At 53.8% G+C, this 26,339-nt stretch overlaps 2 protein-coding genes across 5 annotated transcripts in view; both read right to left on the bottom strand.

Moving 5' to 3' along the window:
• The window catches only part of GNAI3 (G protein subunit alpha i3), a 41,685-nt gene extending 37,848 nt beyond the window's left edge, over nt 1-3,837 (bottom strand). Inside the window, exon 1 of the mRNA XM_054025070.1 lies at nt 3,613-3,837. Within this exon, the coding sequence (XP_053881045.1) occupies nt 3,613-3,730 (118 nt within the window). The 5' untranslated portion in view covers nt 3,731-3,837. The remainder of the gene's footprint in view (nt 1-3,612) is intronic.
• Nucleotides 3,838-13,518: 9,681 nt separating this feature from the next.
• GPR61 (G protein-coupled receptor 61) lies at nt 13,519-25,055 on the bottom strand. 4 transcript variants are annotated; one of them, XR_008444806.1, is made up of 4 exons: nt 24,990-25,055; nt 24,570-24,911; nt 16,157-18,210; nt 13,519-14,412 (listed from the first exon to the last, which is right to left on the bottom strand). XR_008444806.1 is itself a non-coding variant. In XM_054026937.1 (4 exons), the coding sequence occupies exon 4, from the start codon at nt 17,785-17,787 to the stop codon at nt 16,438-16,440; it is 1,350 nt and encodes a 449-aa protein (XP_053882912.1). In that variant the 5' UTR covers nt 17,788-18,210; nt 22,128-22,302; nt 24,570-24,911; nt 24,990-25,055; the 3' UTR covers nt 13,519-16,437. The 4 variants fall into 4 exon arrangements, 3 of the variants coding, with proteins under 3 accessions (XP_053882912.1, XP_053882911.1, XP_053882910.1); XM_054026937.1 differs by adding an exon at nt 22,128-22,302 and having other exon boundaries at nt 13,519-18,210; XM_054026936.1 differs by having other exon boundaries at nt 13,519-18,210.
• Nucleotides 25,056-26,339: the final 1,284 nt, after the last annotated feature.

The raw sequence follows: 26,339 nt of genomic DNA, 5'->3' as shown, positions 1-26,339 counted from the left end.
ACAATGTTTTCTATAATGTTGCTGAAGACCAGTATCTACCACCAGTTAAAGCCATTTTCAGCACTGGTTCAAAGAGACCCATTAACAGCAGTCAGCAACAGGACAATTACCTAGTGCAGACAAGGTCTTGTGTGATCTTGGTCAAGTCACTACTCTCTTCTTACGTTTCCTTTTGTCTAAAATTGGTCTAACACAGGGGTCAGCAACCTTTCAGAAGTGGTGTGTCGAGTCTTCATTTATTCACTTTAATTTAAGGTTTCGCATGCCAGTAATACATTTAAACGTTTTTTAGAAGATCTCTTTCTATAAGTCTATAATATATAACAACTATTGCTGTCTGTAAAGTAAATAAGGTTTTTAAAATGTTTAAGAAACTTCATTTAAAATTAAATTAAAATGCAGAGCCCCCTGGTCTGGTGGCCAAGACCCGGGCAGTGTGAGTGCCACTGAAAATCAGCTCACATGCCGCCTTCAGCACATGCCATAGGTTGCCAACCCCTGGTGTAACACTTTGCTACCTAACAGGCAGGGTTGTGAAACAAGTATTATTTGTAAAGTAAAGTAATCTGACACCCTTGTATGAAAGGTGCTACAGAAATGCAAATATGGTTATATAATTCACCAGGTTACACTGATGACCCAAGAGCCGCCATGAAAGGGATTAGTGAGCAAGACTAGACAACTTAGCATCCTATTTTTCCTTCCACTTCTGGGCTGCTCTCAATAAGGGTAAAACCAAATCAACAGCAAAAAAGAACAGTAGAAACCCAGAGGAACAAAAAAAGCCTGTAGTAACAGGATGTGTAGCTGAAATAAGGCTAGTCCAAAAATTGGAGAATCTCTCTCTTTAAAAGGGGCGGGGAAGAAGTCAAATGCAGTTAGAATCCTGAGATATGGTGTCACCCACATGTTGAACGATGTAGCGATTTAGAAGTGTCATAATATTGAAGATTCTGTTAAAAGGCTGAGGCAGGGGAAAATGACTAGACCTTGCCTATGTGAGCTTTCCCAACCTACGTAATTCTGCAGAGAAGTGCAAAACTAGGCCACTTATTTGAATAGATGCTGGGAAGATTTATATGGAGTCTTCTCACCTTCAAAGTATTCCTGAATTTTAAAAAGAGGATTACAGAGTGGGTTTGGACTTTACGTAAAGCAATACATTTCTTCTAAACTACTCTGCATCAGCATTGAGTGGCTTGCTCCAGTTATTAAACACTCCAAAGGTCTCTTACAATTTAACAAAGTGAGCTACCTTGCTTCAAATCAAGACATTTTTATATTAATTTTTGAAAGAAAAATGCTATCTCAAACTATTTAAAATTCACGTGCTATTTGTCTAGCTTTTTGAAATGTTAATGAAATGACTAAAGCATGCATTTTATCCTAGCAATTGATTGTTGTTTTTGCTGTATATTACCAAATACATAGAGAGCAAACATCTTCGTAAAATCCTTTAATTCAGAGACCTTACTAAGCTAGGATTTTTTTTTTAAATGAGTTATATGCAGACATTTTCAAAAGCACAAATGGCCGTTAATTGGCCTAACAGCCACTGAAAGACAATAATAGTTAGGTGCATAACCACAATTCATGCTTTTGAAAAGTCTCTCCCACTCTGCGTGAACATTGCTACTTGTTTTGATTTGTACAGCTTTTCTGTATATTACTTAGGCCTCTTATGTATAGGCATAAATGCTGACACCTCTGCAAATTCCTTTCAAAGTGGCATTTCAGTGTTAGCTGCATTCCAGCATCATGGCACATAAAAAACCCCATGTACACAGTATCAAAAAGGTTACTAATCCCATTCAAAGTCCCTTCTCTACAGATTTTGCAACTCCTACTTAGAGAATTTTTTCACTTGACACAAAGGAACAAACCCTCAAGGAAGAAGACCTATCACCACATATAGCCAATCAAAATCTTTTCTATGCACACAAAGGACCAAGAACTTCAGTGCCTCAACACAGTACACACAGGTGAAAACAAGTTAAGCAATACACATGTTGCTCTCAGGATTCCCATGGCTGTCTCCCCTTAGGAAACCAGAAATCTTAGTGTAACATTTCCCACACAAATGAGAGAAGCTCACTAGTATATGTACTTCTAAGTACGTCAATACCCACGCTAGAGCGATATCATGTCTCTAACTAAAATTGTAAACTTCAAACAACTGATGATGAAATACAGACATCAGCTAATCCACCTTCCACCCCAATAAATGCAAGGTTATTCCTCACACTTTATTCTTTAGCTCATTTTAAATGACTCAAGAAATGGGACTGCCACTGTTTCACTTGGGAGTCTATTACGATTTGACAGATTTCGCTATTCAGCAATTTCCCCCAATAGACAATCCTTAATTTTCATTTGCTTCCTTTTATCTCAGGATTCTTCATTATACCCCATGCACAAGCCTCCAATAGGGTTAATAAAAACAGAGAACATGGCAATTTATTTGTAGCCTCAAAATATTAATCTGTTCAAAGAACTATACTGAAAAAACACAAGTCAGCAATCTCCAATAAGTAAATACTGGATTGCAGACAAATATTCTTGCAGCACATTAAAATGTTAACGTCAGAAAAGTGACCCTATGTAAAAATAGCATCTCCTTACTCAGAGGATATGCTTCCTGCACATGTCCAGAGCTCTGACTTTGGTGACAATAAAACATTATACTTCACTCCTGCAAGCACTGCAGAGACCAGTTAGGCCACGTCTACACTATGGACCTTACTGCGGCACAGCTGTGCCACTGTAAGATCTCATGTAGCCATTCTATGCCGGCGGGGGAGAAAGCTCTCCTGCCAGCATAATTAAAACATCCCCAATGAGCAGCATTAGCTATGTTGACAGAAGACGCTCTCCAGGCAACATAGCACTGTCCACACCGGCACTTTTGTTGGTGAAAGTTATGTTGGTCAGGGAGATGTTTTTTTCACACCCCCGACTGACCGAAGTTTTGCCGACAAAAGCCATAGCATAGCCATAGCCTTAGTCATGAAAGGAGCCGAATTCTATTTTGACTGAGGCATCGAGCTACTATCACAACGGTTGGTGAACCTAGTCTGACCACCAGCTGCCAGGTACTAGCCCTTTTGCTTGTGAAAAGGAGCCGCTCTCACCTGGAGAAGGGGCACACACAAGGCCACTTCCAGAGAGTCACGTTCAGAGCACACCCACACGAAGGATCAATGCCCGATTCTGAAGCCCTCTCTCCGCAACAGCAAACTGAGCTGCCAAGTCCCCCCGCCCCTGACTGCACAGAGAGCTATTCCCGGCCAGCAGCGCCGCTGGGGGCTTCCGGGGGGGGGGGGGGAGCCCCGCGCCACCGCCCATCCCAGCAGGGGCAGCCAGGGGGAGGCCCTGGAGCCATTCAGTCCTGGATGAGCTTGCAGGTCTACCGCCCCTAACCGGGAGCGGGGGAGGGCAACCAGCCCCGGGTAGCTCGTTCGACCGACCGGCCGGCCGCAGTCCGAGCGCTGTGCGCGGCCAGGGAGCTGGCGCGGTGGCGCCCCCCCCCCCTTCAGGACGGCGCGGCGCCCCTCCCCCTCCCGCAGGGACAGGATCCGGCCCGAGCCCCCCGCCTCGCCGGCCCCTCCTCACCGAGCAGTAGCAGCTTCACCTCCTTGGACGCCTTCTCGCCGTCCTCCCGTAGGTTGCGGTCGATCATCTTGCTCCGCTCCACCGCCGCCTTGTCCTCGGCGCTCAGCGTGCAGCCCATGGCGGAGCCGGGCCGCACCGCGCGGGGCTCTAGGGGTCGGCGGGGCTCCGGGACGCGCTACTCGCTCTCCTCAGCCCGGCTACCCAAGAGCGGCTGTATGTGAGGCGGAGCCGGATATCCGCTCCGGGGCCTCCTGCCCGCTAGCCGAGTCTGGGAGCGCGGCGCACCCTGGGAAATGTAGTTCTGCACACACACCCATCAGGCTCAGCCCATGGGCCTAGAGCGTTGCATGCTGGGATCTATCCGGAGACGCCCCCGCCGCATTGCATATTGGGACTTGTAGTCTTATGTGCTGAAGGGCACCATCGCATGGCAGAGCTTAAGAGTCGGGGAGGAGCAGAGCCGCCGCGCCTGGAGGCTCTGCTCCTCTTTGGCTCTGTTTAAGAGCCGGGCTGCCCGATAGCTACCGGCTTTGGGCAGCCCCCGTGCCTCCAGACCCTGCGCCGCCAGCCAGGCACTTCCCCGCCCGGGCTCCGGTGGCGCAGGGTCCGGAGGCACGGGGGCTGCCCGAAGCCAGTAGCGCACACGGAGCCGAAGAGGAGCAGAGCCTCCAGCCGCGGCGACTCTGCGTAACTTACACTGTGTAAGTTACACAGAACCGAAGAGTAGGGTTACCATCCGTCCGTATTTCCCCGGACATGTCCGGCTTTTGTGTCTCTAAATAGCCGTCCGGGAGGAATTGGTAACAAGGTTAAAATGTCCGGGGTTTTTTTCTCCCTCGCCTCCCTCCCTCCCTTCCATGCAGAGTGTGGCTGCTGATTGGGCGGCTAGACCAATTGACCCACTCCCATTGGCCTCCAGCAGCTAGAGCCCACCCCTGCTCCCCCCTCCCTCTCTCTGTAGTCCTGTGTAACACACAAACAGACCCACGTGGAGCCAGAATGGTAAGAGGAGTCGGGGGGGGGGGGCAGTCCCCAGCCTCCACCTGCCATCCCCCCTCTGCACATCCCCCCCCTCCGTGGGTCCCCCCTCCCTGTCTGCCTCTCCCTTGTCTGCGTGTACTGCCAGAGCTAGCAGCAACTGCTGTCTGCTGCCCCCGGGTCCTAGTGCCCCCATCCACTAATGGGAAGACAGGCTGCCCTTACCCTGCCCTTCCACCCTAGCCCTGAGCCTCTCCAACACCCCAAACCCCCCAGCCCTCATCCCCACACACCCTAATCCTCTGCTCCATCCCTGAGCCCCCTCCTGCATCATGAACCCCTCATCCCCAGACCCACAGCCCTCACCCCTGCATCCCCTCCTATCCCCAAACTCCCTCCCAATCCCCCTCCCCCTTCCCACACCCCCCCTCCTGCCCTCAAACTTCCTCCCAAAGCCTGCACCCCCTCCCTTTGCACCGCCTCTCACCCCCAAACTCCATCCCAGAGCCTGCACCCCTCACTCCCTCCTGCACACCCACCCCCTACCCCAGCCCGGAGCCTGCACCCAGCACCCAAACTCTATCCCAGAACCTGCACCCCTCCTGCACCCTAATCCCCAGCCCAGGACCTGCACCCCAGACCTCCAACCCCCCTCCCAGAGCCTTAGGCAGGTGGGGTGGGGGGTTCTGGGCACCACCAAAATTTCTACAACCCTGCCACCCATGCGAGTGGATAAGGGGGCAGGTAGGGTCCTGGGGGCAGGCAGTTAGGGTAGGGGGTTCTCAGCAGGGGGCAGTCAGGGGACAAGAAGCAGGGGGGGTTGGGGTTCTGAGGGGAGCAGTCAGGGGGTGGGAAGTGGGAGGGAGTGGATGGGGCGGGGCTAGGGCGGGGCTTCCCCCCCCCAGTGTCCTCTTTTTTGTTTGTGGAAATATGGTAACCCTACGAAGAGGAGCAGAGCCTCCAGCCACAGCGGCTCTGCTCCTCTTCCGCTCTGTGTAACTTACACAGTGTAAGTTACGCAGAGCCACCGCGGCTGGAGGCTCTGCTCCTCTTCGGCTCTGTTTAAGAGCCGGGCTGCCCGAGCGCTACCGGCCTCCGGACCCTGCGCCGCCGGAGCCCGGGAGGGAAAGTGCCCGGCTGGGGGCGCAGGGTCTGGAGGCACAGGGGCTGCCCGAAGCCCGAGCGCTACTGGCTTCACGGTTTGCCGGGCAGCCTCCAGACCCTGCGCCCCCGGCTGGGCGCTTCCCCTCCCAGGCTCCAGCTGCGCTGGGGAAGCACTGGCTGGGGGCGCAGGGTCTGGGGGCTGCCCGGCAAACCCTGAAGCCGGTAGCACTGGGGCAGCCCTTTCCCCCTGGCTGGGAGTGGAAGGGAGGAGGGGGCGGAGTTAGGGTGGAGAAGGGGCGGAGTTGGGTGGGGCTAGGGGGTGGGGAAATGGGCGGGGCCAGGGCCCATGGAGGGTCCTCTTTTTTTATTTAGGAGGTATGGTAACCCTATATTTTTTCTAAAAGCTCTGATCTAGGAATTATTTGGGGGCAGTTCTCCGGCCTGTGTTATACAGGAGGTCAGATGAGACAATCACAGTGATCCCTTCTGGCCTTGGAATCTATGAAGTCTCCAGCTACACAGCTGGCAAGGGATATGCATTAGCCCTTTTACATGAGGCGCCAACATGAGCTATGGACTGAACACAAAGTAGGGCTCTGAGCTACAAAACATCATCTGCTGCTTGCTCTTTGTCTGCCCAGCTCATTGTGCTCCTCACTTGTTTCCCTTTGGAGTGTGTGACAAGGGTATACAAACCCCACACTGGTAAGGAAGGGGGTAAGCAGGTGCTCAGGGCCCAGATGGCCCAGGATTAGTGCAAGCCAACTTAGTAGGCAGTGGAGGTTAAGTGACCTATGCCCTGAGCTTGTCGGATGGAATACACCAGGGGCCCTGCTGCCTGTGACTCTGTAGAGACTTTCCCAGACCAAGGAGAGACTCAGGAGGTCAGAGACTTCACCTTTGATTTCAGTTATTTGATGAAAAAAACAACAAGGATCTAAAACCTATCCTGGAGGACAATCCCTCACTCTCACAGACCTTTGGAGACAGGCCAGTCCTCGCTTACAGACAGCCCCCCAACCTGAAGCAAATACTCACCAGCAACTACACACCACACCACGAAACACTAACACAGGAACCAATCCCTGCAACAAACCCTGTTACCAACTCTGTCCGCATATCTATTCAAAGGACACCATCATAGGACCTAACCACATCAGCCACACCATCAGGGGCTCGTTCACCTGCATATCTACCAATGCGATATATATCCCATCTTGTGCCCCTCTGCCATATATATTGGTCAAACTGGACAGTCTCTACACAAAAGAACAAATGGACACAAATCAGACATCAAGAATTGTAACATTCAAAAACCAGTAGGAGAGCACTTCAATCTCCCTGGACACTCAATGACAGACTTAAAAGTGGCCATTCTTCAACAACAAAACTTCAAAAACAGACTTCAATGAGAAACTGCAGAACTGGAATTAATTTGCAAACTTGACACCATCAAATTAGGCCTGACTAAAAACTGGGAGTGGCTGGGTCACTACAAAAAGTAATTTTCCCTCTGTTGATACTCACACCTTCTTGTCAACTGTTGGGAATGGGCCACATCCACCCTGATTGAATTGGCCGTGTTAGCACTGACCCCCCACTTGGTAAGGCAACTCCCATCTTTTCATGTGCTGTATATTTATACCTCCCTACTGTATTTTTAACTCCATGCATCTGATAAAGTGGGATATAGCCCACGAAAGCTTATGCCCAAATAAATTTGTTAGTCTCCAAGGTGCCACAAGGACTCCTTGTTGTTTTTGCTGATTCCGACTAACACAGCTACCCCTCTGAAACCAGATATTTGATGGTTATTGTTGTATCATTGGGAAATGGGACTGGTGAGGAAGCGACCCAGGGAGGCAGCAGAGTAGCACTTTGGGCACAGGACTTAGCTGCCGCCCTGGATTGGAACCTGGTGAAGAGGGCTGGCATGGCCTGGGTTCCCCTGCCAACACCAAGGTCGGGGGAATGAAGCGGACATAAACCCTCCCCATGAACAGGGAAGAATCTGAGCAAAGGAAGACCCTGAAGGCCCATCTCCTAACCTACGGTGCTACTCCATTGCAGGATTCTATGTGCCCTGAAAAGGGTGAACAGAAAGGAGTGACCAAGCTGGATCGGGCGGCACAAGATAGGCAGACTACTGCAGGGCCAGAGCAGCTGTCCTGGGGCTGCCACGAGGGGGCTTTTTCGCCTTTGTGCTGGGCCCAGCCTCCCAACAGCACCAGGGGCTGATGGCACATTGGCTGCTATGCAGGACCCCATTTGTGGCAGTCTAGCTAAGCTCCTATAGGGTACCCCTCACGGCCAGATCCTTACCAACAGTGAAGAGGGAGCAGGCTGTAAGTGCATCTGGAGGACTCAGGGGTGGCAGTGGAGACCATGTGCCCAGAGAAGGTACAATTGTCTTCTCCCACTTTTAAACTTGTAGAGGGTTCAGGTAACATGCTGCAGATGTTACATCTTGGAGGGACTCTTATATTTTTGGTATGAATTTGATGCCCAGCCTGAAAGCTCTTGGCAATGGGCTCCTCAATGCCCTGGCAGTTTCAAGACATGCTACTCTCCCACAGTGCCCCCTGCTCACATGTCTCAGACCTAACCAGGGCCGGCTCTAGGCACCAGCGTTCCAAGCATGTGCTTGGGGCGGCCCTTTTCAAGGAGCGGCATTCCGGCCCTTTGCGGGCGGCTCTTTTCAAGGGGCAGCACTCCATCCTTTTTTTTTTGCTTGGGGCAGCAAAAAACCTGGAGCCGGCCCTGGTCCTAACCCAAAGGACACCCTCCAAAGGTGTATTCAGTCTCTATTAAGTCCTTGGTGGCTGTGCCGAGGTTGCCACCCACTAGTGCCAAGCCTAGTGCCAACTTTTGTGATGAAGACGCCTGTCTGTGGGGAGCCAGCCTGAGATTCACCAAACTCACCTCTCCTGGGGAAAAGAATCACCCTGCGATAGCAGCACCTCTGAGTCACTGCCAATGGGTGCATTCCAGTCAGTGACCTTGAGGCGAACGGCTCTTTGTTACCCACCCCCAAGTCACGTGCTCACCCAAGCAAGGAGCCCAATGCCCCTTGCCAATAGCTAGCACTGATGGAGTATGCCCACCAAACTAGGATGGCAAGAACATCTAACTCTTCCCCAGCCCTGATGTATAAACCCACCCAACTCCGCATTAGGGGACAGAACGCAGCCCCTGTCTCTTCCCCAGACAGGGGGACTCTTGCAGCTGCTCCCAGAACAGCCATCAAACACAAGAAATATTGTGGCTGCCACTGGCCTTCCCCAATCTGTTCACCAAATAAAAAGAAGTCACCAAAAAGGGCATTCTACTGCCCTCTTGTGCCTGTTACTCTCCATAACACCCAGCACCGTTGGAAGAAAACCCCAAGCCGGTCTCTGGATTCCATCAGAGGCAAGGGGGGTGTGTGTGTGTGTGCCGTTCAGGGGTGCACCAACAATGGGCCTGGTGCATCGCTGGTGTAACTGGATGGGAGCTGGGAGTGCGCAGCCCCTCTGATAACCAGGCATTTGTGTAGAGGCTTAACCATAGACCCACCGGTTTGGCCGTGGCCAGTAAAATCCCAGCCCAGGAGGGGCCTATTGGCTGGGGATGCGTGTGCCAGGTGGAGTGCTGTGGGAGGCCTTCAGTTCAAGTAGCCAGGGAGAGAGCGGAAGGAGAGAGCTGGAGGCTGCAGGAGAGTTGGGGAGGTTGGGAGAGGGAAGGAACTTAACCTGTGTTTGCACCTTGTCAGTACCGGAAGGGGGTTAGGCAGCATATGGAGCAACAACCATGTGTGAAGGACTGGGGGGGAGGGGTGTTTAGTTTTAACCTTTGACCTGATGCTGGCCCACCCTGTGCTTCAGCAAAGTGGAGGTAAGTGGCTCAGGGGTCAGCCCTGACATCCCTTTTGCTCCTGCAGGCTCAGTAATGAAGTGGTTAACTCCCATTTCCTCCCTGATTCAGAAAACTGCCAGCAGCCCTGTAGTGGGAGGTGGGTTTCAAATGCATTTTACACCCAAGGGGGCAATGCCAGCCCTGGCTTACACCCTCCCGAGCCTCACTGAACTCAGTCGGACACAGCCCGGGGGTGCTGCAGGGCTTGCGGGACTGGCCATGGGCTTGTATCCAGTAGGTTCCAGTCTGTGGGCTAGTGAAATGCATTGGGGGGCTCAGGGACCCTCCCTGTGGCACTCGGCAGTCTCAGACCTGGCCGGACTCCCCCTCACTCCATGGTAGGGAGGTGCTGAGGGCCAGGAGTGGTGGGGGTCTTGCTCTTGCTGCTCCTGCTCTAGGAATGAGCAAAACTCCAGTCCCCAAGGCAGGAATATCACATGGCGAGATGGGGATGGAGAGTGAGCTGTGGCCACGCAGGGCTCAGGCAGGCTGTCAGAGTAGCTAGGAAAGCCAGGGACCAAATGACTGTGCAGTTGGAGCTCCCCCTATATTACAGGAGCCAACCCTTCCTTCGTGTCTGAGCCAGGATCCCCAGGGGAGGAGGAAAGGGCAGAGGATCTAAACTCCTCAGCCATCCCAAGAGAAGCTGCTCCATCCAGATTCGAGAGAGGCCAGCATCTCTCCCTTGCACCTGCAGAGCCTGGTGCTGGCGTGGCTCCCATGTCCCTTCTCCGTTACCCATAGAGCAGCTTATCGCACCGATTGCAAGACACAAGCTGCTCTGCCCTGCCCAGGTGTGGGGGAAGTGCTCTTCAAAGCAGAGCTATTTCTGGAGGCTCCAGGCTCCAAGGGATGAGCGCGTGAGCCAGCGCGCACAGGGAGGCTCTGAAGAGTGTGAAAGGTTAGAGCTGCTGGATCCTGCAGGAGAACAAGAGGGTGGTGGGGAGGATGGACTGTGCAGGAGGTGCTGGGAGTGTGTGCATGAGATCACGTGCGTATGTGTACAGTGCCTGGGCTGGTGCATCCAGAGCCATGCTCCATTCAGGAAGGACTCACTCGTATGTGGGGTGGCTCGGCCTGCAGGCCCTAGAGAGACTCCCCAGGAGGGATCCCAAGAGCAGGGTTGCCAGGACATTTGATCTATCACAAGGCAGTTGGGGTTCAGCTTTCTGGCTGCAAACACCGTGCTCGCTGAGTGCATTCCCAGCCAGGGGGCCTGATCCCAGAGGGGAGGAACTGAGCCAGGTGCCTCAGAGCCTGCCATGCACCACAGTGCCTTGAGGCTCAGAACCTGACCATGTACCAGGGCCAGAGGCACCTTCTACCAGAGAGACCCAGCAAGGCTAGCCTGGGGAGGAGAACAAAAGGCTCCAGGGGTGTATGTGGAACACATGGGACTCAGGCCCCCCAGATGGAGCTGCCCCCACCCCCGCGTGAGGCCCCCTTAGCAAAAATGTGCAAAGATTGGTTTTTGAAAAGGCCACTTGCCCAGGCTGCAGCCAACAACAGGAGATGAAAGCTGCATCCCTCAGACGTCTTCCTCCTCTGGGATCCCCAGCTGGGCATGGAGGGCTTCTGCTGGCAGTGCGTCTGCTGGTGCAACACAGTCACAACTCAAGCCCTGCAGCTCCCTAGAGTTATTATTCATCATACAGTGAAACAAGGAGGCCTTGAGCGAGGCAACAGCCCCATCGTGCTGGGTGCTGCACATACAGCCCCTGCCTCAAACAGCATGGACGGGGGGGGAAGGGCGCAGAAGAGTGAGCCAGTAGCAGAGCCATGGCTAGAACACAGCTGTCCTGCATCCCCGGCCTGGGCTGCCTCTCACAGTGTCTCTGTCTGTCTGCACTATCCGCTGTCACAATCATTCGCACCAGCCCAATGCCTGTTTCCTGGGGATCTCAAAGCACTTCACACTCATTAGCACCCATGTCACTCCTGGGTGCTAGACCAACTGGCTGAATCGCACACCACTCTGGGGAGGAGTGTAAATGAGTCATAAAGTTCTTAGGGTGATGGCACTCCAGGCCAGAGGGGACCCCCACATCACTGTCCAACCGCCTGTATCACAGCCCAATGCCCAAAGTGAGACCCAGCTATTACAGCCGAGGCCCCTGTAGTGGCACTGCCCATTGTTACAAAGACACAGAGAGGGCCATGACTCACCCAGAGAGACTCAGGCAGCGTTCCCCTGCTCTAACCACTAGACACTACTGCCTTCCCTCATGATTATCCTGTTTGTGGCTATTGGACACTGGCTACCAAGCGTGCAGATGCCAGTTGCCAAACTCCCCTTCCGAAGGCAGGACCTAGCTCCTAGGTGCCCTGTGAGTCACAGCCCCCAGATTCCCTGAACAACGAGTGCTTGGGGAGGGAGCCTCAGAAACTAGCACGCTGAGCGGGGAGCTGCCTAAGCCAGCTGACATGCAGAGGGGAGGGGCAGGGCTTAAGCCCAGATTCACACTTCCAATTCATCTGGGCCTTGGGTGCTTGACGGAGGAGCCCCTCTCTGCTCCAGATCCCCAGCTGGAGCTCCCTCCGGGAGTTAAACATGCCAGCAAGTCAAGCCTTTCTTAGGAATAAGCAGAGACCCCACCCCGTTCCAGCCTGGGCACTCACCTGTCTTCAAGTCTCGTCTCTGCTTGATTGGAAGCTGGGACTTGAGCCCAATTTAGGTCTGCCAGCTGGCTGGTGAGTGCCCCAATCCTCAGGGTACACTGGGCGGGGGCTGTCTGCTGCTCCACTGAGTATAAATAGTGTTCACTGGGCCAGAGACTGACAGTAGAGCCTAGTGGTTCAGGCCCTTAGCTAGGCTGGGGAAGGGTCTGGGTCAAGTGCCTGCAGGTGAGCTAAGTGGGGAATGCCTAGTCTGAGAATCCTGCCAGGGCTCTGAGCAGCTCATTCGCTGTGGGATAGTGCCAGGACTCGGGCAGGTCTGTGCATGCCTACGGAGGCGCCTAAGTCCCTTTGTGAATCTGGGCGAAGGGCTGCAGCTCTTCCTCTGCCCTGGTGCTCTAGCCCCTGGCACATTTCAGTAAGGTAGTCTCAGGGGAGCCCAGCAGCCTGCCTGAGTCCCACTGCTCCAGGAAGAGCAAGGGCCAGAGCTCACAGCCCACTAGCAGCCCTCTGCCCGCCAGGGTCCTGCACATAGGCGGCTAGGTGAATGGATGAGGAGGCAGGACTCCTGAGTCCCATTCTCAGCTCTGCTATGAGCTCACTGTCACGTCACCAATTCTGTGTCTTCGCTGCCCCAGCTGTAACGGGGCCGGTACTAGCACTCACCCACCTCTGTGACGTGCTTTGAGATCTCTGGAGAAACGGCCCCAGTTGACAGAGTGCTCCTTGCTCTGCCAGCCTGCTCTACCCAAGCATTGCATCTGAGTTCAGGCTCCGAGCCTGTGGCGAGGCAGGTCAGTATCCTCATCCCTGGTCCACAAAGGAGGAAACTGAGGCATGGAGCAGTCTTGAGCCTAATTTTCTCAGGTGCTGAGCACCCAAAGCTCGAATGGGGGTCAAGGGGAGCTGCTGGGCACTCAGTACCATGGGACAACCAGACTGCTTCCTTAAGTGCCTCAATGTGGATTTGGGAATCTAGCTTCATGCCCACTTGGGGGGCTCTTGGCATGTTACGGACCCAAGGTCACATGGGGCACAGAATGCAATTCACCTGACTCCGGATTTGTGACCAGAGCCCTGTGCTGAAATCACTGACCCTGCCCTGTCCTGAGCTCAGCTACAGCTGACAAGGCCAGGAGAGAGAGAGACTAGTTTCCATTAGAGCAAGACCCACCTGGCCACAGCTAAAAGCCCCATTGGAGCAGGATGACATTCCTGGCGTCCTGTTCAGGACCCTTTGTTCTGAGCGGCAGGGCTCAGAGCCCACCAGGTCCCACGCAGGCAGGGAGCCATGTTTCATAATAAAGAGTTTTATTTGGTGCTCCAGGTTGAAACCGTCCAACATGAACATCCTCGAGAGTCCTAGTCCTCGGGAAGCGGTGACGGAGCTCAGACGGTTCTGCTCAGCTGGGTGTGCTGGCTCACCAGCTTAGCGCACAGGACCCGCCTGGAGAGAGCGCTCCCAGCCAGAGCGAGCCCCTGCAGGCTCTGAGATCAGGATACCCCCCAGCTGAGGTTAGTGCATAATCCCATGGCAAAGGTGGCTGGGCCTCTTCTCCTGGCTATTTCCCATTCTCCAGCCCAGCTGGGAAAGGCTTGCTGATTACATGGGGCTCTGTCCCCGTTCTGTCCATGCCCCAGGGCAGTTTTGCCAGGGATCCCAGCAGGCTGAGGCTGGTTGACTGAGCAGATCTTTGTTCATGGGCTGAGATGTGAATGCCATTCTCCTCTCTGGCTCTCAAGAGCTGAGATGAGACAAAACCAGAACCCCTCTCCCCTCCCCCTGCCCCATTGCTCTGCACTGAATTGCCTGGGGGCGGGGTCAAATAAATAGGACCGGGATTGGAACTGCTCCCTTGTTCGGCAAGCCCAAAGTTTGACCACTGAGGTCTTGCCAGACTCAAACCCTCCCCCACCCCCATTTTGTTTGACAGAGAGGGGCAAGGCCAGACCCAAGCAGAGAAGGTGTTTGGATAAATGCAGCTTGGATCCCACCTCGCCCCTACCTTGGGCCGTGTGATGGGCAAAGGCTCAGGTTCAGCCTGGCTCTGATTACGGTTCCTAAGTCTCTGCCAGTGATCAAAGATCCCATGAGGGGACCAACCAGCGGGGATGACTTAGCCCTGCGGCTGCCCCACTCACGCGTCACATGGGCTCCTTGCGTTAGAGTCCCCTCTGCCACAGGCAGACAGACCAGAGGGGGCGGTTCTGGAAGGGAAAAGATGATTAATGTCAATACAAACAAATCACTATCCCTGTTCCCTTCCCCCTACCCAGCGCCCGGGACAGCCTGCCCTGGGGCACGGCTTCCCATCTAGCAGCAGCTCTGTTCTCTGGGGCGAAGGCTGTATCTGGTGTCTGAGCTGGGCCATGCATGGGCGGGGGCTCCCCTTGGGTTCAAGGGCAGGGGATCCAATCCCAGGCCATGGAGCAGCACTGCGGGACAGGGTGGGAGAAGAGTGCGGGTTGGGGGGAGCCTAGGGCCCAGCACTTGAGGTGCTGGGGAGTGGGGAAGAGACCCACAGCCCACCTCCTGCTGGGCAGGTGTCATCAGTCCAGCAGCACTTTGGAGGAGCTTGAGACAGAGCAAGGAGCCTGGGCCAAGCTGGGGAGGGGTTGCTGGAAGACCACGGGATAGGGAGGGAGATTGTGCTGGAGCCTGCGCTAGGTTCAGGGCATGCCTGGTGGGAGGCTGTGTTGGAGTCTGGGGGCTGGGTGGGAGGAGATGGGGCTGGCTCCTAGGAAACCCTTGTCTCATGGCCTGATCAAAGGTCACTAGTTCAGCTACATTCCCTTGAACGGGTTCGCCTGAGTCTCCACCTGCTCCTTCCACAGACACGTGGCTCCGCTGTGCCTTGTCCAAGGCCCAGCCAGGAACGTCCTGGCCCAAGCTTGTGCTCTCCCTCCTCCCCGAAGGGATCTCAGTGGAGTCAAATCAGGGAAGCGGCATGGTGGCGGGGATCCCAGCGGTCTCCCTTTTCCTACTGAGATTAGGGTGGCGAGGTGCTCAGTTTTCGACCAGAAAGTCCAGTAGAAAAGGGGACCTGACGGTGTCCAGTCAGAACTACTGACTGGACACCCAAAGTCTGGTTACTGTGGGCGGGGGAGGCACTGGGTCATCACCTGCACCAGCCCCTACTCAGCCGGGGCCGCCTCCTACCTGTGTCGCAGGTGGCTGAAGCTCCCATTCTGAAGCTTAAGGTCAGGCTTGACAAAGCCCTGGCTGGGATGATTTAGTTGGGGATTGGTCCTGCTTTGAGCAGGGGGCTGGACTAGATGACCTCCTGAGGTCCCTTCCAACCCTGATCTTCTATTCTATTCCGGGCTCTGCAGGCGAGTCCCTCCTGACCCTTGGGGAGGCGGGGGGAAGGTGGGAGGGGAAAAGCAGTGAGCGATGGAAGGGAGGGAGAAAGAGGAGGGAATGGGGGCAGAGGAGGGCAGGGGCAGGGTTTGGGGGGAAGAGGCAGAGCAGGGGTGGGGCCTTGGGGGGAAGAGGCAGGGCAGGGGAGGTTCTGGCATTCCTGCTGGAGTGTCCATTTTTAAAATATGACCAAGGTGGTAATCTTAACTGGGATGGAGGTAGGTTCACGCAGTTAAGAACATAACATAAGAATGGCCATACTGGGTCAGACCAAAGGTCCATCCAGCCCAGTATCCTGTCTGCCGACAGTGGCCAATGCCAGAGGGAGTGAACTTAACAGGCAATGATCAAGTGATCTCTTTCCTGCCATCCATCTCCACCCTCTGATGAACAGAGGCTAGGGACACGACACAGTTGAAGGGTAGGAATCAGATCATAAAGGGTTTAGAGGATATTGAATTAGAGATAAAAAAATCAATAAAAAATCAATGCTCTTTTCATAGACTCATAGAAACATAGAGCTGGAAGGGACCTCGAGAGATCAGCTAGTCCAGCCCCTCACATCTGAGCCAGGGCCTTTTGGAAACTTACAAGGGACAAATAGGAAATTCCAGGGAATTTTTAACCCAAGAGGCTGTTTCTGCTCCAAGTGGAAAAGGGACAAATCATAGAAATGCTACGATATTGATCTTAGCCAGCCAAAATGACTCAGCCACCAGAACCAGCTGCTTGTCAGCGTGGGTGCTCAGGTGGAGGGAGGACGCGTCAGTCGCCACGGTTGTGTTTATTAGGAAATCATGCCCTGTCGACAGCTGGGGGTTCTGCATTATTCCACACATCAGAAAGACTAGGTTGTCAAGTGCAAAGGTCTGCTACAGCTCGGGCTTGGGCACGGCCTGAATATAGCTGTCGGAGACCATGATGTGCTGGTCGAGGAACTCCGAGGTCTCCTCTGCAATCTGCCCGGGGATTCGGAAATCGACGCCGGGCGGCTCCCTTTTGGGAGAGGGGTGGGCAAGAACGTTCCTGCTCTCTGTGTTGCAGCCTGTCCCCTGCAGGAACTGCAAGAAGTTCTCCTCGATGGAGCCTTCGCGGCTGGGCAGCCGGAGGTCCTCCTCTGGCGGCTGCTTGAAGAAGCATGTGAGGTGCCTGCTGAGCTCCCCGCGGATCTGCCGGTTGAGGCACCCGTAAAAGAAAGGGTTGGAAGTGAAGCAAAAGTAGCCAATCCAGGTGACTACACTCTCCACCTGCCGGCCAGGGAAGGACTGAGAGCTCAGAGCCGAATAGAGATGGAAGGAGAAATAGGGCATCCAGCAGAAGAGGAACTGCCCTCCAACTGCTAGGAGAATGATAGCAGCCTTCCCACCCCCAAACGTCCTCTGAGGGGTAGTCCGAGGGGCACCCGAGCTGGTCACCATGGTGGACCTGCTACTGAGGGATTCTGATCGCTGCCGCGGTGTATCCATCCAGGTGGGGAGTGGGCCATGGTGCATGGCAGCCACCCTGGCCACCTTGAACATGCTACAGTAGACCACTAGGATGATCAGGACAGGCAGGAGGAAGTAGAAGATGGCAAAGAAAACCACAAAGAACTTGCAGTAGGAGCTCTGGCTCCACTGCAGTGAGCAGCTCCGGCCACTGTAGGCTGGGGAGGTGCTGAAACGATCCAGGGAGAGCCAGCCCAGGACAGGGATGACGGACATGACCACTGCCTTGATCCACACCCCCACCAGGACGCAGACCACCAGGCCAACGGTCATCTTGACCTCATAGCGCATGGGGTGCACCACATAGTAGTAGCGCTCCACGTTGATGGCCGAGATGGAGAGGATGCACATGCTGATGAAGCAGACACTCAGGAAGAGGTAGACACGGCACATGGCCTCGCCGAAGATGGTGCTGTTGAAGAAGGCGGAGCTGGACAGCATGGCCAGAGGCATGAGGGTCAGGGCTGCCAAGAGGTCCACCAGACAGAGGTGGAAAACAAAGACAAACTTCCTCAGTGCTGGTGTCTTGATGATGACGGTCATCACGGCCACATTGCCTACAATGGCCGTCAGGTCAATCAAGAGCATGAAGAAGAGCCCAATGGATTCTGAGGCCACGTCCCTGGTCTTGGTGTCTAGGGTGGAATTGGGATGCATGGTGCTCTGGGACATATGGAGCAGTCTTCCAGGCCTGGAGGAATTCCACACCCACTGTGTAGGGAGTGAAGGCTCCATGGAGACTGGTGTCGACGCCCACGGCACCTCCCCTCACAGGTCCATCATCCATCCTATTCTGGGTCCCCTAGAGTAATCAAAGAGAATTAGCCAGTGGAGAGGGAGCAATCCCAGTCCACAGACTCACATTCTGGCTGGCTCCTTCACCAGCTGCCAAGCCCCAGAGGACAAGTCCATGCTCCAAGGGCATTTACACTTCCCGATGCCGCTGGGTTACACTGGCCATCCTGCTGCTCAGCTGCACCGAATTTCGCACCCTTGTCTCTGTCCTGCTGGATTGTGCTTGGGTGAGTGATGCCTTCTGGTCCAGAAAGGCCATGGGATTGCAGATGGGGCTGTGCGCTGGCTAAGGGTCTCCCACCTGTTTTCAGCCCTCCTGGTATCTCATCTTGCTGCTCGCTTTTCCGCAGCAAAGCTTAGCACCTACAAAGAAATGTAATTCCACGTTAATCACTGCATCGGCTAAGCCGAGAGCCAGGGCCAAACCCTGGGCTTGTGGTGACAATGGGAATTTTGCTGAAAGGACGGACACACTGGAGCACATGCGTACACTCAAGCATGTTCGTAAGTGCTTTGCTGAATCAGGGACGCAGATCTGAGTACACACCGAGGACAGTGGTCAGGTTCTGCCCCCCAGGGTCCTATCTGATGCTGCTAATCCATGAAACCACTTTGAGTTTGGGAGGATTCCAGCCCCTCTGCTGCTCCAAGGGCTCCTCCCAGCTTTGGACCCTGGTTTCCAACTCCAGGGGTATCTCCTAAGATCCCAAAATGGATGGGGTAAACCCTTTATCATTATTAGGGAATGGGCGAGATTTTCCCAGGGCGGGTGGGGGGGCATATTGCCCCATGTCTGCCTATTACTGTGGGTTTCCTGCACCCAGGACCAGCTCCAGGTTTTTTGCCGCCCCAAGCAAAAAAAAAAAAAAAAAAAATCTGGAGTGCCAAGTGCCGCCTCAAAAAACAACAACACAAAACCTGGAGTGCCGCCGCTGAAGCAAAGGTGCTACCCCAAAGGGCCGGAATGCCACCCCTTGAAAAGTGCCGCCCCAACCCCATGCTTGGAACGCTGGTGCCTATAGCCGGCCCTGCCTGCACCTTCCTCTGAAGCAACTGGTGCTGGTCACTGTCCCAGAAAGGATCCTGGACTAGATGGGCCCTCGGTCTGATCCAGTCTGGTGATCCCCAGGTCCCTACATTTCTTTCACCTCACCAGCGGGGCCTGCTGACTCTGCAACAATGTCATGGGAGTTTCGGGTTCTTTCAGGATTCTCCACCAACCCGTCGCACTGGGAGCCCCAGGGCTGCCTCGGAATAGTGCGTGGCTGTTCCATACCCCAGATCCCAGGAAAGGCAGAGGAAGGTTGAGCTATGCTCACCCACAGAAAGAAACCATCCACAGAGGGCCAGTGGCGTTTCCAGCTCATGGTGGCTGATGCCCCATCAACCTCCTCCGGCCATCCCCACCTCCCTGCTCTCAGCTAGCCCTGAAATTGTCCAAGATTCTCAGCTGGTGTAATCAGCACCACTCCACTGAAGGGCCATAGCTCTATATTGATCACTGGAGCAAAGTGGATTTACACCAGGTCCTAGCCCTGTGGCTCCAGCTCTCACTGGTGGCTGTGCCGGCTGGGTCTGCGCCTGAGCTCGCCAGATCTCGTCCAAGGGGCCTGTATGTTTCAGAGTGCTTGGGATTCCCTGGTGTATGAGCCTTCAGTGTATTGCCAGGGGTCTGTGATGTTGGGGATGTTCAGCGTATTCTAGGGGATCTCCTGTTTCTTAGGCATCCATTATATTTGAGAGGTAGCCTCATTATTGGGGGCGTAGGGTGTTCCATACCCCTTGCCTACCATTCTCAGGGAAGCAGTGAATCTTGGGAGTCCCCCATTATCAGAGGTCTAGCATATTTCATGGGCTTGTGTATGTCAGTGGGTTCCCGTTCCTGGCCATCCCAGCGTTTGGGAGTTTCCTGTCACTCAGAAACTGGCTGGTGTTGTCCTCGCACAGGGAGTGGAAGTGTCCCCTGTGGAGCCTCCGCCCAGTTTACAAAGTATACCAGAAAAATAACCTCCCTGAAAGGACAGGAGTTGGGATTGTTCCCCTATCAGATGGTAAACTAGTACCTTACAATCACACAGCACCTTCCATCCCAAGGGAATGCCAAAGTATTTCACAGGCTTTAGCTAGGTAGGAATCACTTTGCTCACAGTTGAAATGCAAACACTTCTGGAGTGGAGCACAGCAGCTGTTTAACATCACACCACAACACTGCCCCGTTGCTGAGCACAGAGAGTGAAGAAGACCATATCCACTTGAAACTACAAGGGGAATTTAGGCCATCCGAATGTAATTACCTAACCTGGAATTTGGCCAGGACATCAGGTTCACATCCTTACTTTTGGGAGAAAGCACTCTAAGATCTTTCATGCTCACAACAGAGATCAGAGCCCATTTTCTGAGAGGTATAAAACCCCACAGGACTCAGGGGATCCGATTCTTCAGTGCCCCATACTTGATACAGTTATTTCTACCAGTGCATCTTGCTGCTAGAGCTTCATAAATGAGCCTCAGTATCACTGAGAATCACAGTGCTGGGCACCTTACACATCTCTGTAATAAGTATGGCTTACTTGCATGCTACCCCTCTGAATATAACAGCAGTTCCTATCAATGGGTCATATGGGATAATCCTGTTATAGCAGGAGTTCTCCAAACCCAGCATCAGACTCTGCCTCACTTTCCCCTTAGTGTCAGTCATTCATCAGCTCCCAGTGCTGTCAGGTCACTAGTGACTTAGCCCTCCAGCTAAGCCCACCTCTTCTGGGTTCAACTTCAAGTCCACTGTAAACCCTAAACCCCAGGACTTATTCCCTCCACCTGGGAAGGTGGACTGGGCCCCAGCTTCACATCTACACAAACTGCTACAGTGGCACAAGCACAACAGTGTAGCCACTCACTTCAGCCATGAGAGGGGCTTGCCAGCTGGAGTAGGAATCCACCTCCCTGAGAGGCGAGAGCGGATGAATTCTTCTGTTGCCCTACTACTGTCTACACTGGGGGTCAGGTCAGCTGACTACATCACTCGGGGGGGGGGGTGGGGGGGGAGATTTTTCCCACCCTGGGTAACTTAGCCGGATCAACTTAACTTTTTAGTGTAGACCAGGCCTTGAAGAGCCACCTCACCCTGTGACACCAGCATCAGGGTATATCTACACTATGGAGGCCAGACTGCCATAATCCCATAGCATAGCCGCAGCCTATGCTGCCGGAAGGGGGATTTCTGTGACTCAGGAACGCCACCTCTCTGAACAAAGTTAGCTATGTCAATGGAGACCCTCTTCCACCGACGGAGCTGTATCTGCACTGGGGCTTTAGTTGGCATAGCTCCCATGCTCAGGGGTGGGTTTTTCACATCCCTGATCAATGTAGTGATGCAATACAACTTGTCAGCATGCACCCAACCTAAAATAGTGCACCAGGCACATGCAGCTTGATGAAATTAGCCAAAATGGAAAAAAAAAAAAAAAACGAACATCAATGCCTGGTCTAAACTTAACACTGATTGACATAGTGACTTTGCTCAGGGGTGTGGAAAACCCTCCAGTCTAGATGTGGCTAGGTCGGCAGGAGAATGCTTCCATCCATGTAGCTACCGCCACTTGGAAAGGTGAATTTTCTACAGTGATGGGAAAACCACTTCCGTTGCCGTAGGAACCATCTACACCACAGTGCTACAGTGTCATAGCTATGTCACCGCAGCACCAGTAGCGTAGACATGGGCTAAGCCTCAAGCTTAGAAGGGAACTTATTGCCACCAGCTGTGGAAACGCATGTGACTCCAAAGGGTCTGGGGAGAGCCAGTTGAAGGAACTTTGATGGAATCATATTCCCTGGGAAAATGCACTTCCATTGAAATTGAAACACTCTGTGAAATCTGGTCAATTTTGCTGCAATTTTATTGGGTAGGGGGAGTTGCAGCAATGTTGCAATGTTCCATTTTGACATTTTTAGAACAAAACATTTCAATATTTTGTTTTTAAATAACTTTTCATTTTCGCTGATTTTGGTTGGTACGATATTCTAACATCACACAAAGTTGAAAAAAAAATCGAAGCACAAGGGACTGAAAATGAATTTCTTTTCAGAATTTTCCTGAGTGGAGAATTTCAAAATGTTCAGTTTTCACTCGGATTCAGAATGAAGCCAGATTTTGAAATCTCAAAATCCTTTGCAGCACAGAACTCCCATTCTCCACACAGATCTAGTTCTGGGTGCTCAGATGGCAGCTTCAGCAGAGCTATGTATCCTGAATCTAATGGTGTGGGAGAGCTCAGACATACCAGATCCTCAGCTGGTGATCATTGGCTTTGCTCCATAGACTCCAATGGAACTAAGGCTGAAGATCTGGCCCTAAATTTGATTCCTAAACACGGAATTGCTCTGATGGAAAACTCCCCAACAGGTGAAGTAGTGGTTAATGGATCTGCTGAAAGCAGCACCTGGGGAGGAGGGCACCTACAGGGAAAGAACAGACAGGGCAACATTTCAGCAAACAGCAACAACATTTGCAGCCGTCTGAATAGTTAGATATTGACCACTGATGGAATTCAGTAGAGTAACTCCTTGCTTAACGCTGTAGTTATGTTCCTGAAAAATGCTACTTTAAGTGAAGCAATGTTAAGCGAATCCAATTTCCCTTTAAGAACTAATGTAAATGGGGGGGTTAGGTTCCAGGGAATTTTTTTTCACCAGACAAAAGACATTATATATGTATCCTGTATAAGTTTTAAATAATTTTAAACAAACAATTTAATACTGTATCACCAATGATGATTGTGAAGCTTGGTTGAGGCAGGGGCAGGGTCGGGGCATGGGGGCTTGCCCTGCTCCGCCCACCCAGTGCTCTTGCCGGGGAGTGGGGTTGGGGCGCTGGGGCTTGTCCCACTCCGCCCACCTGGCATTCCAGACAGGGAGCGGGGTTGGGGCATGGGGGCTGGCCCTCTTCCGCCCGCCTGGCACTCCTGCCGGGGAGTGGGGACAGGGGCTTGCCCACTCCCAGGCTGGAACACCGGGTGGGTGGAACGGGGCAAGCCCCCGCACCCTGACACCGCTCCCTGGCAGGAGCGCTGGGCGGGTGGAGCAGGGTGAGCCAAACTACCTTATAACAGAACATTTCACGACTTCAAATGAGTATGTTCTGTAATAGATCAGCAACCTAATAACGAAACAATGTTAACCAGGACGACTTTAAGTGAGGAGTTACTGTAATACAGCTGTTACCGGCTCAGAAATCTGCTGATCAGTCAAGCATCCCTAAATGGGGAAACAGCAACGCACTGCCTGGCTTGCACCGTAGGACTGACTTGGAAAAAAGGATGGTTGGATACTGTACAATTAATGTTATTGCCGATTAAAAATGTCAGGCCTAATTCTCAGCAACATAAGTCTTCCCAGTACTACTCTGGCAGTGGGAAGGGATCTGAAATTGGGAGTAATTTACTCTTACTGCAATGTAAAGGGGCTAGAGCATAAATGAGAAGTAGGGCACAGCACCCGCTAACAGTAGGCTGAAGAATTGGGGTCAGCCCTGACTCAGAGGGAAGAGCGCCCCCATTGATTCACCCACAGTACTTCTAGCAGCAACACAACACCTAGCACCATACTGTGGCATTGGGGTCAGCACGGACTCCACTCATAATGCTGCTTACCGTCCATTGCCCCCAAGGGCCATGCTGGAGCAGTGGAGTTAGCCCCCTACTGAATGACTCACCTAGCCCAGCCGTGTTTAGTTCACAACAGTAAATGGGATCTCAGCACAAATGGGCCTTTGCAGTTTCCTACTGGGGCTGCAGGCACCCAGTGCTGGCATTTGCAGGGTCTAGCTGGCACAAAGCAGGGAGTAAGGGGAAGTGCATGCAATCCAGATCAAAAAGACTGCGAGGCAGCTCTACCTTTGTGTGATTCACGCTGGGAGCTTCTCCCCCAGTCCATGTAGCCACCCACGACAACGGAGGACGTCCACCAGCCCTCAAGAGCCCGTTCCCCCCCAGAGGAGCAGCATGGTAGTAAATGGGCGACTCTGTCACCAAGCACCTTTCCTAGCAGATGAAACCTGTTCAAATTCAGCAAATCTCTCCCCCGCCCGACCCACCCGACACTGGTGCATGTTCCTGAGGCATAGTGCTGTGGGACAGGCAAGGCAAAGGCACTGGGATAATAACACTGGGGAATGCTCAGCCCTAGCCGGAGCAGGTGCAACTACAGCGAACTCACTGGAGTCACACCCACAGGCACTGTGGCTGTAGCGGTACTGATTGGGATCAGAGGTCTATCAGTTCTTGTGCTTCAGGGTGCCAGCTGATTGCCAGTTGGGGGTCAGGAAGAACCCCCTTCTGGGGGAATGGTATTACAACATTATCCTTCATCTGCAGCATCTGGTGTTGGGCACCATGAGATGCAGGGTACAGGGCGAGATGGCTGGCTGGTGTGTTCTGTGTTCTCTTTCCCCTGCCCACCCCCAGCTCCCTCCACTCTCACTGCTCCGATCTTGGTCCCGATCAGCCCCTGAACACAGGATGCTTTACTCGCCCAGGCCCCTAGGCAGGCTGCTCTCTACCCAGCGGATGCCCACCGTGATGCTGTGCCCAGTTCGCATGAGCCAACCTGATCAATCCAAGGGTGACCCTCCTTCCCTGTTCCTGCCCAGGCTGCCCCCACAGCCTCCCACTGGACCCTTCACTTCTGTCCACGTGCCCTTCCCCTTGCAGGGGCAGGATTCTTACCCTGTGCTTTCCACCTGCGCAGCGAGCCCCAGCATCCTGCCAGCAGGCCCCGGCCAGGGGCGGAAGGGAAGAGAGCCAGGCTAGGCGAGCAGAGTGAAATCCAGCCTGGCCCTGCTCATTCCTTCGCCCTGGTGCTGCTGAACTGGCTTCCAGCGTGAACCTCTGAAGGGCTGCCTCCGCCCAGCTCAGGTCCTCGCCCCTCCATTAAAATGGATTCTGGAGTCCCGGGTGGCCAGAGCTCGGGTGCCCAGCTCCGGTTCTGCTCCAGCTCCTTGAGGTTTCAGTCAGGAGACTCGACTTGGCTCTGTGCGTTTCTCCCATCGACCGAGACACTCCAGATACCTGGGGATGCAGAGAGAAATGCTGCAGCCTAGCCGGACCCAGCCCTCTCCTGTCCCCAATCCAGGCATCAGCTCCTACCTTTCCCTGTGCAGCTTGCCAGAGTACTGGGGACCTCTCAGCTGATGCTCCTCCACTGGAGATGATGCACAGAGCCACTGCAGTGAAGGGTGAGAGGCAGCCGGCAGCTTGGAGATCATCAAGATTTCTGGGTCCTAAAGGCCTCCTTATTTGCAGTTTGATATACCTGGTCCTGCCCCTGTCCACGGCTCACACCAGGGATAAGGAGTGCAGGTCAAGGCCTTGCCTGCAAAGCATCCAGCCTCCTTCTAATGCCAGGCCAGCCCCACAGCGTTCCCAAGAGAGTCAGAACCATTGCCTTTAACAGCTTCCTCCAGGCTGCGTCCGGCTTCTGCCAGCAGTGCCTGCACCAGGAACAGCATGTCCTAGCACTGGGCTGGGGGCAGAGCATGAAACACACCCCCACTGATGGCCCAGTGTGCCCAGTGCTCTCTAATGCCATTGCAGAGGTGGGGCGTGCCCAGGTGACGGAGGACAGCACTTCCAGGAGCAGATACCCCTACTACCACGTTGGGCAATGGAACATGCCCAGACCATGAAGGTCAGAAACTCCAGCAGCACAGCTGACTCCTCTGAACCCAAACCACACACGAACGATTTAAAAATGGCAATAGCATGATCCAATGGGTAGGGCACAGGCCTAGGAGTCAGGACTCCTGGGTTCTAGTCCTGGCTGGGCCACATATACCCTGCAAGTTGCGTTCCCCACTCACTCTCTCTCTGTGCCTCAGTTTCCTCCTGTGTAACAAAGGAGCAATGATACTTGCCCTCCTTCATAAAGCTGATTGCTAGAGAAGACAGGTGTATTGTTACCTCTCCTGTGTAAGGGACGGGACCACAGGTGAGGTGCCATGGGGATTACACAGCCCTGGTGGCCCAGCCCAGGGGCAGACACAGTGTAGCTGGGGTAGGTGAAGCTTTAGTGGGTGAGAGAGGCATTTCCATCGGGAATCTGTATGTCGTGTAGGGACAGCCTGGAAGAAGGCACAAAGCCCAGGGGGTGAAGGACACAAGGGAATCAGAAGGGAAGGGTTGGGGCTGAAACGATGAGCAGCGTCAGGGTCAGGAGCAACCTCCAGGAGAGGGGGAAGATGGGTAGTGACCCCCCAAGGAGCGGGGGATGGGGGCAGCAGAAAGGGCCCTGTCTGGAATGGAGTGGAGGAGGCAGAGAGGGGAGTGGGGAAGGCCAGTGAGGTGCAGCAGGATTGAGTTGAGAATGGGAGCGGTCTGATGTCTCAGCAGCAGCATTGGGGAGTGAGGGAGGAGTCTGGGACTGGGGGCTAGATGGTGACAGGGAAAGGGGGAGAGTGTTTGGGGGCAAGGCACTGTGTATGAGTCTAACCCTTGAGG

This window comes from Malaclemys terrapin, chromosome 4, assembly GCF_027887155.1.
Source record: "Malaclemys terrapin pileata isolate rMalTer1 chromosome 4, rMalTer1.hap1, whole genome shotgun sequence".
In the NCBI taxonomy this organism is placed as follows: Eukaryota; Metazoa; Chordata; order Testudines; family Emydidae; genus Malaclemys; species Malaclemys terrapin.
This window is presented reverse-complemented; position numbering and strand designations above follow the sequence as displayed.

What these genes read in the sequence shown, in the direction of transcription:
- GPR61 (XM_054026937.1), bottom strand. Translation starts at nt 17,787, where the DNA reads ATGGAGCCTTCACTCCCTACACAGTGGGTGTGGAATTCCTCCAGGCCT.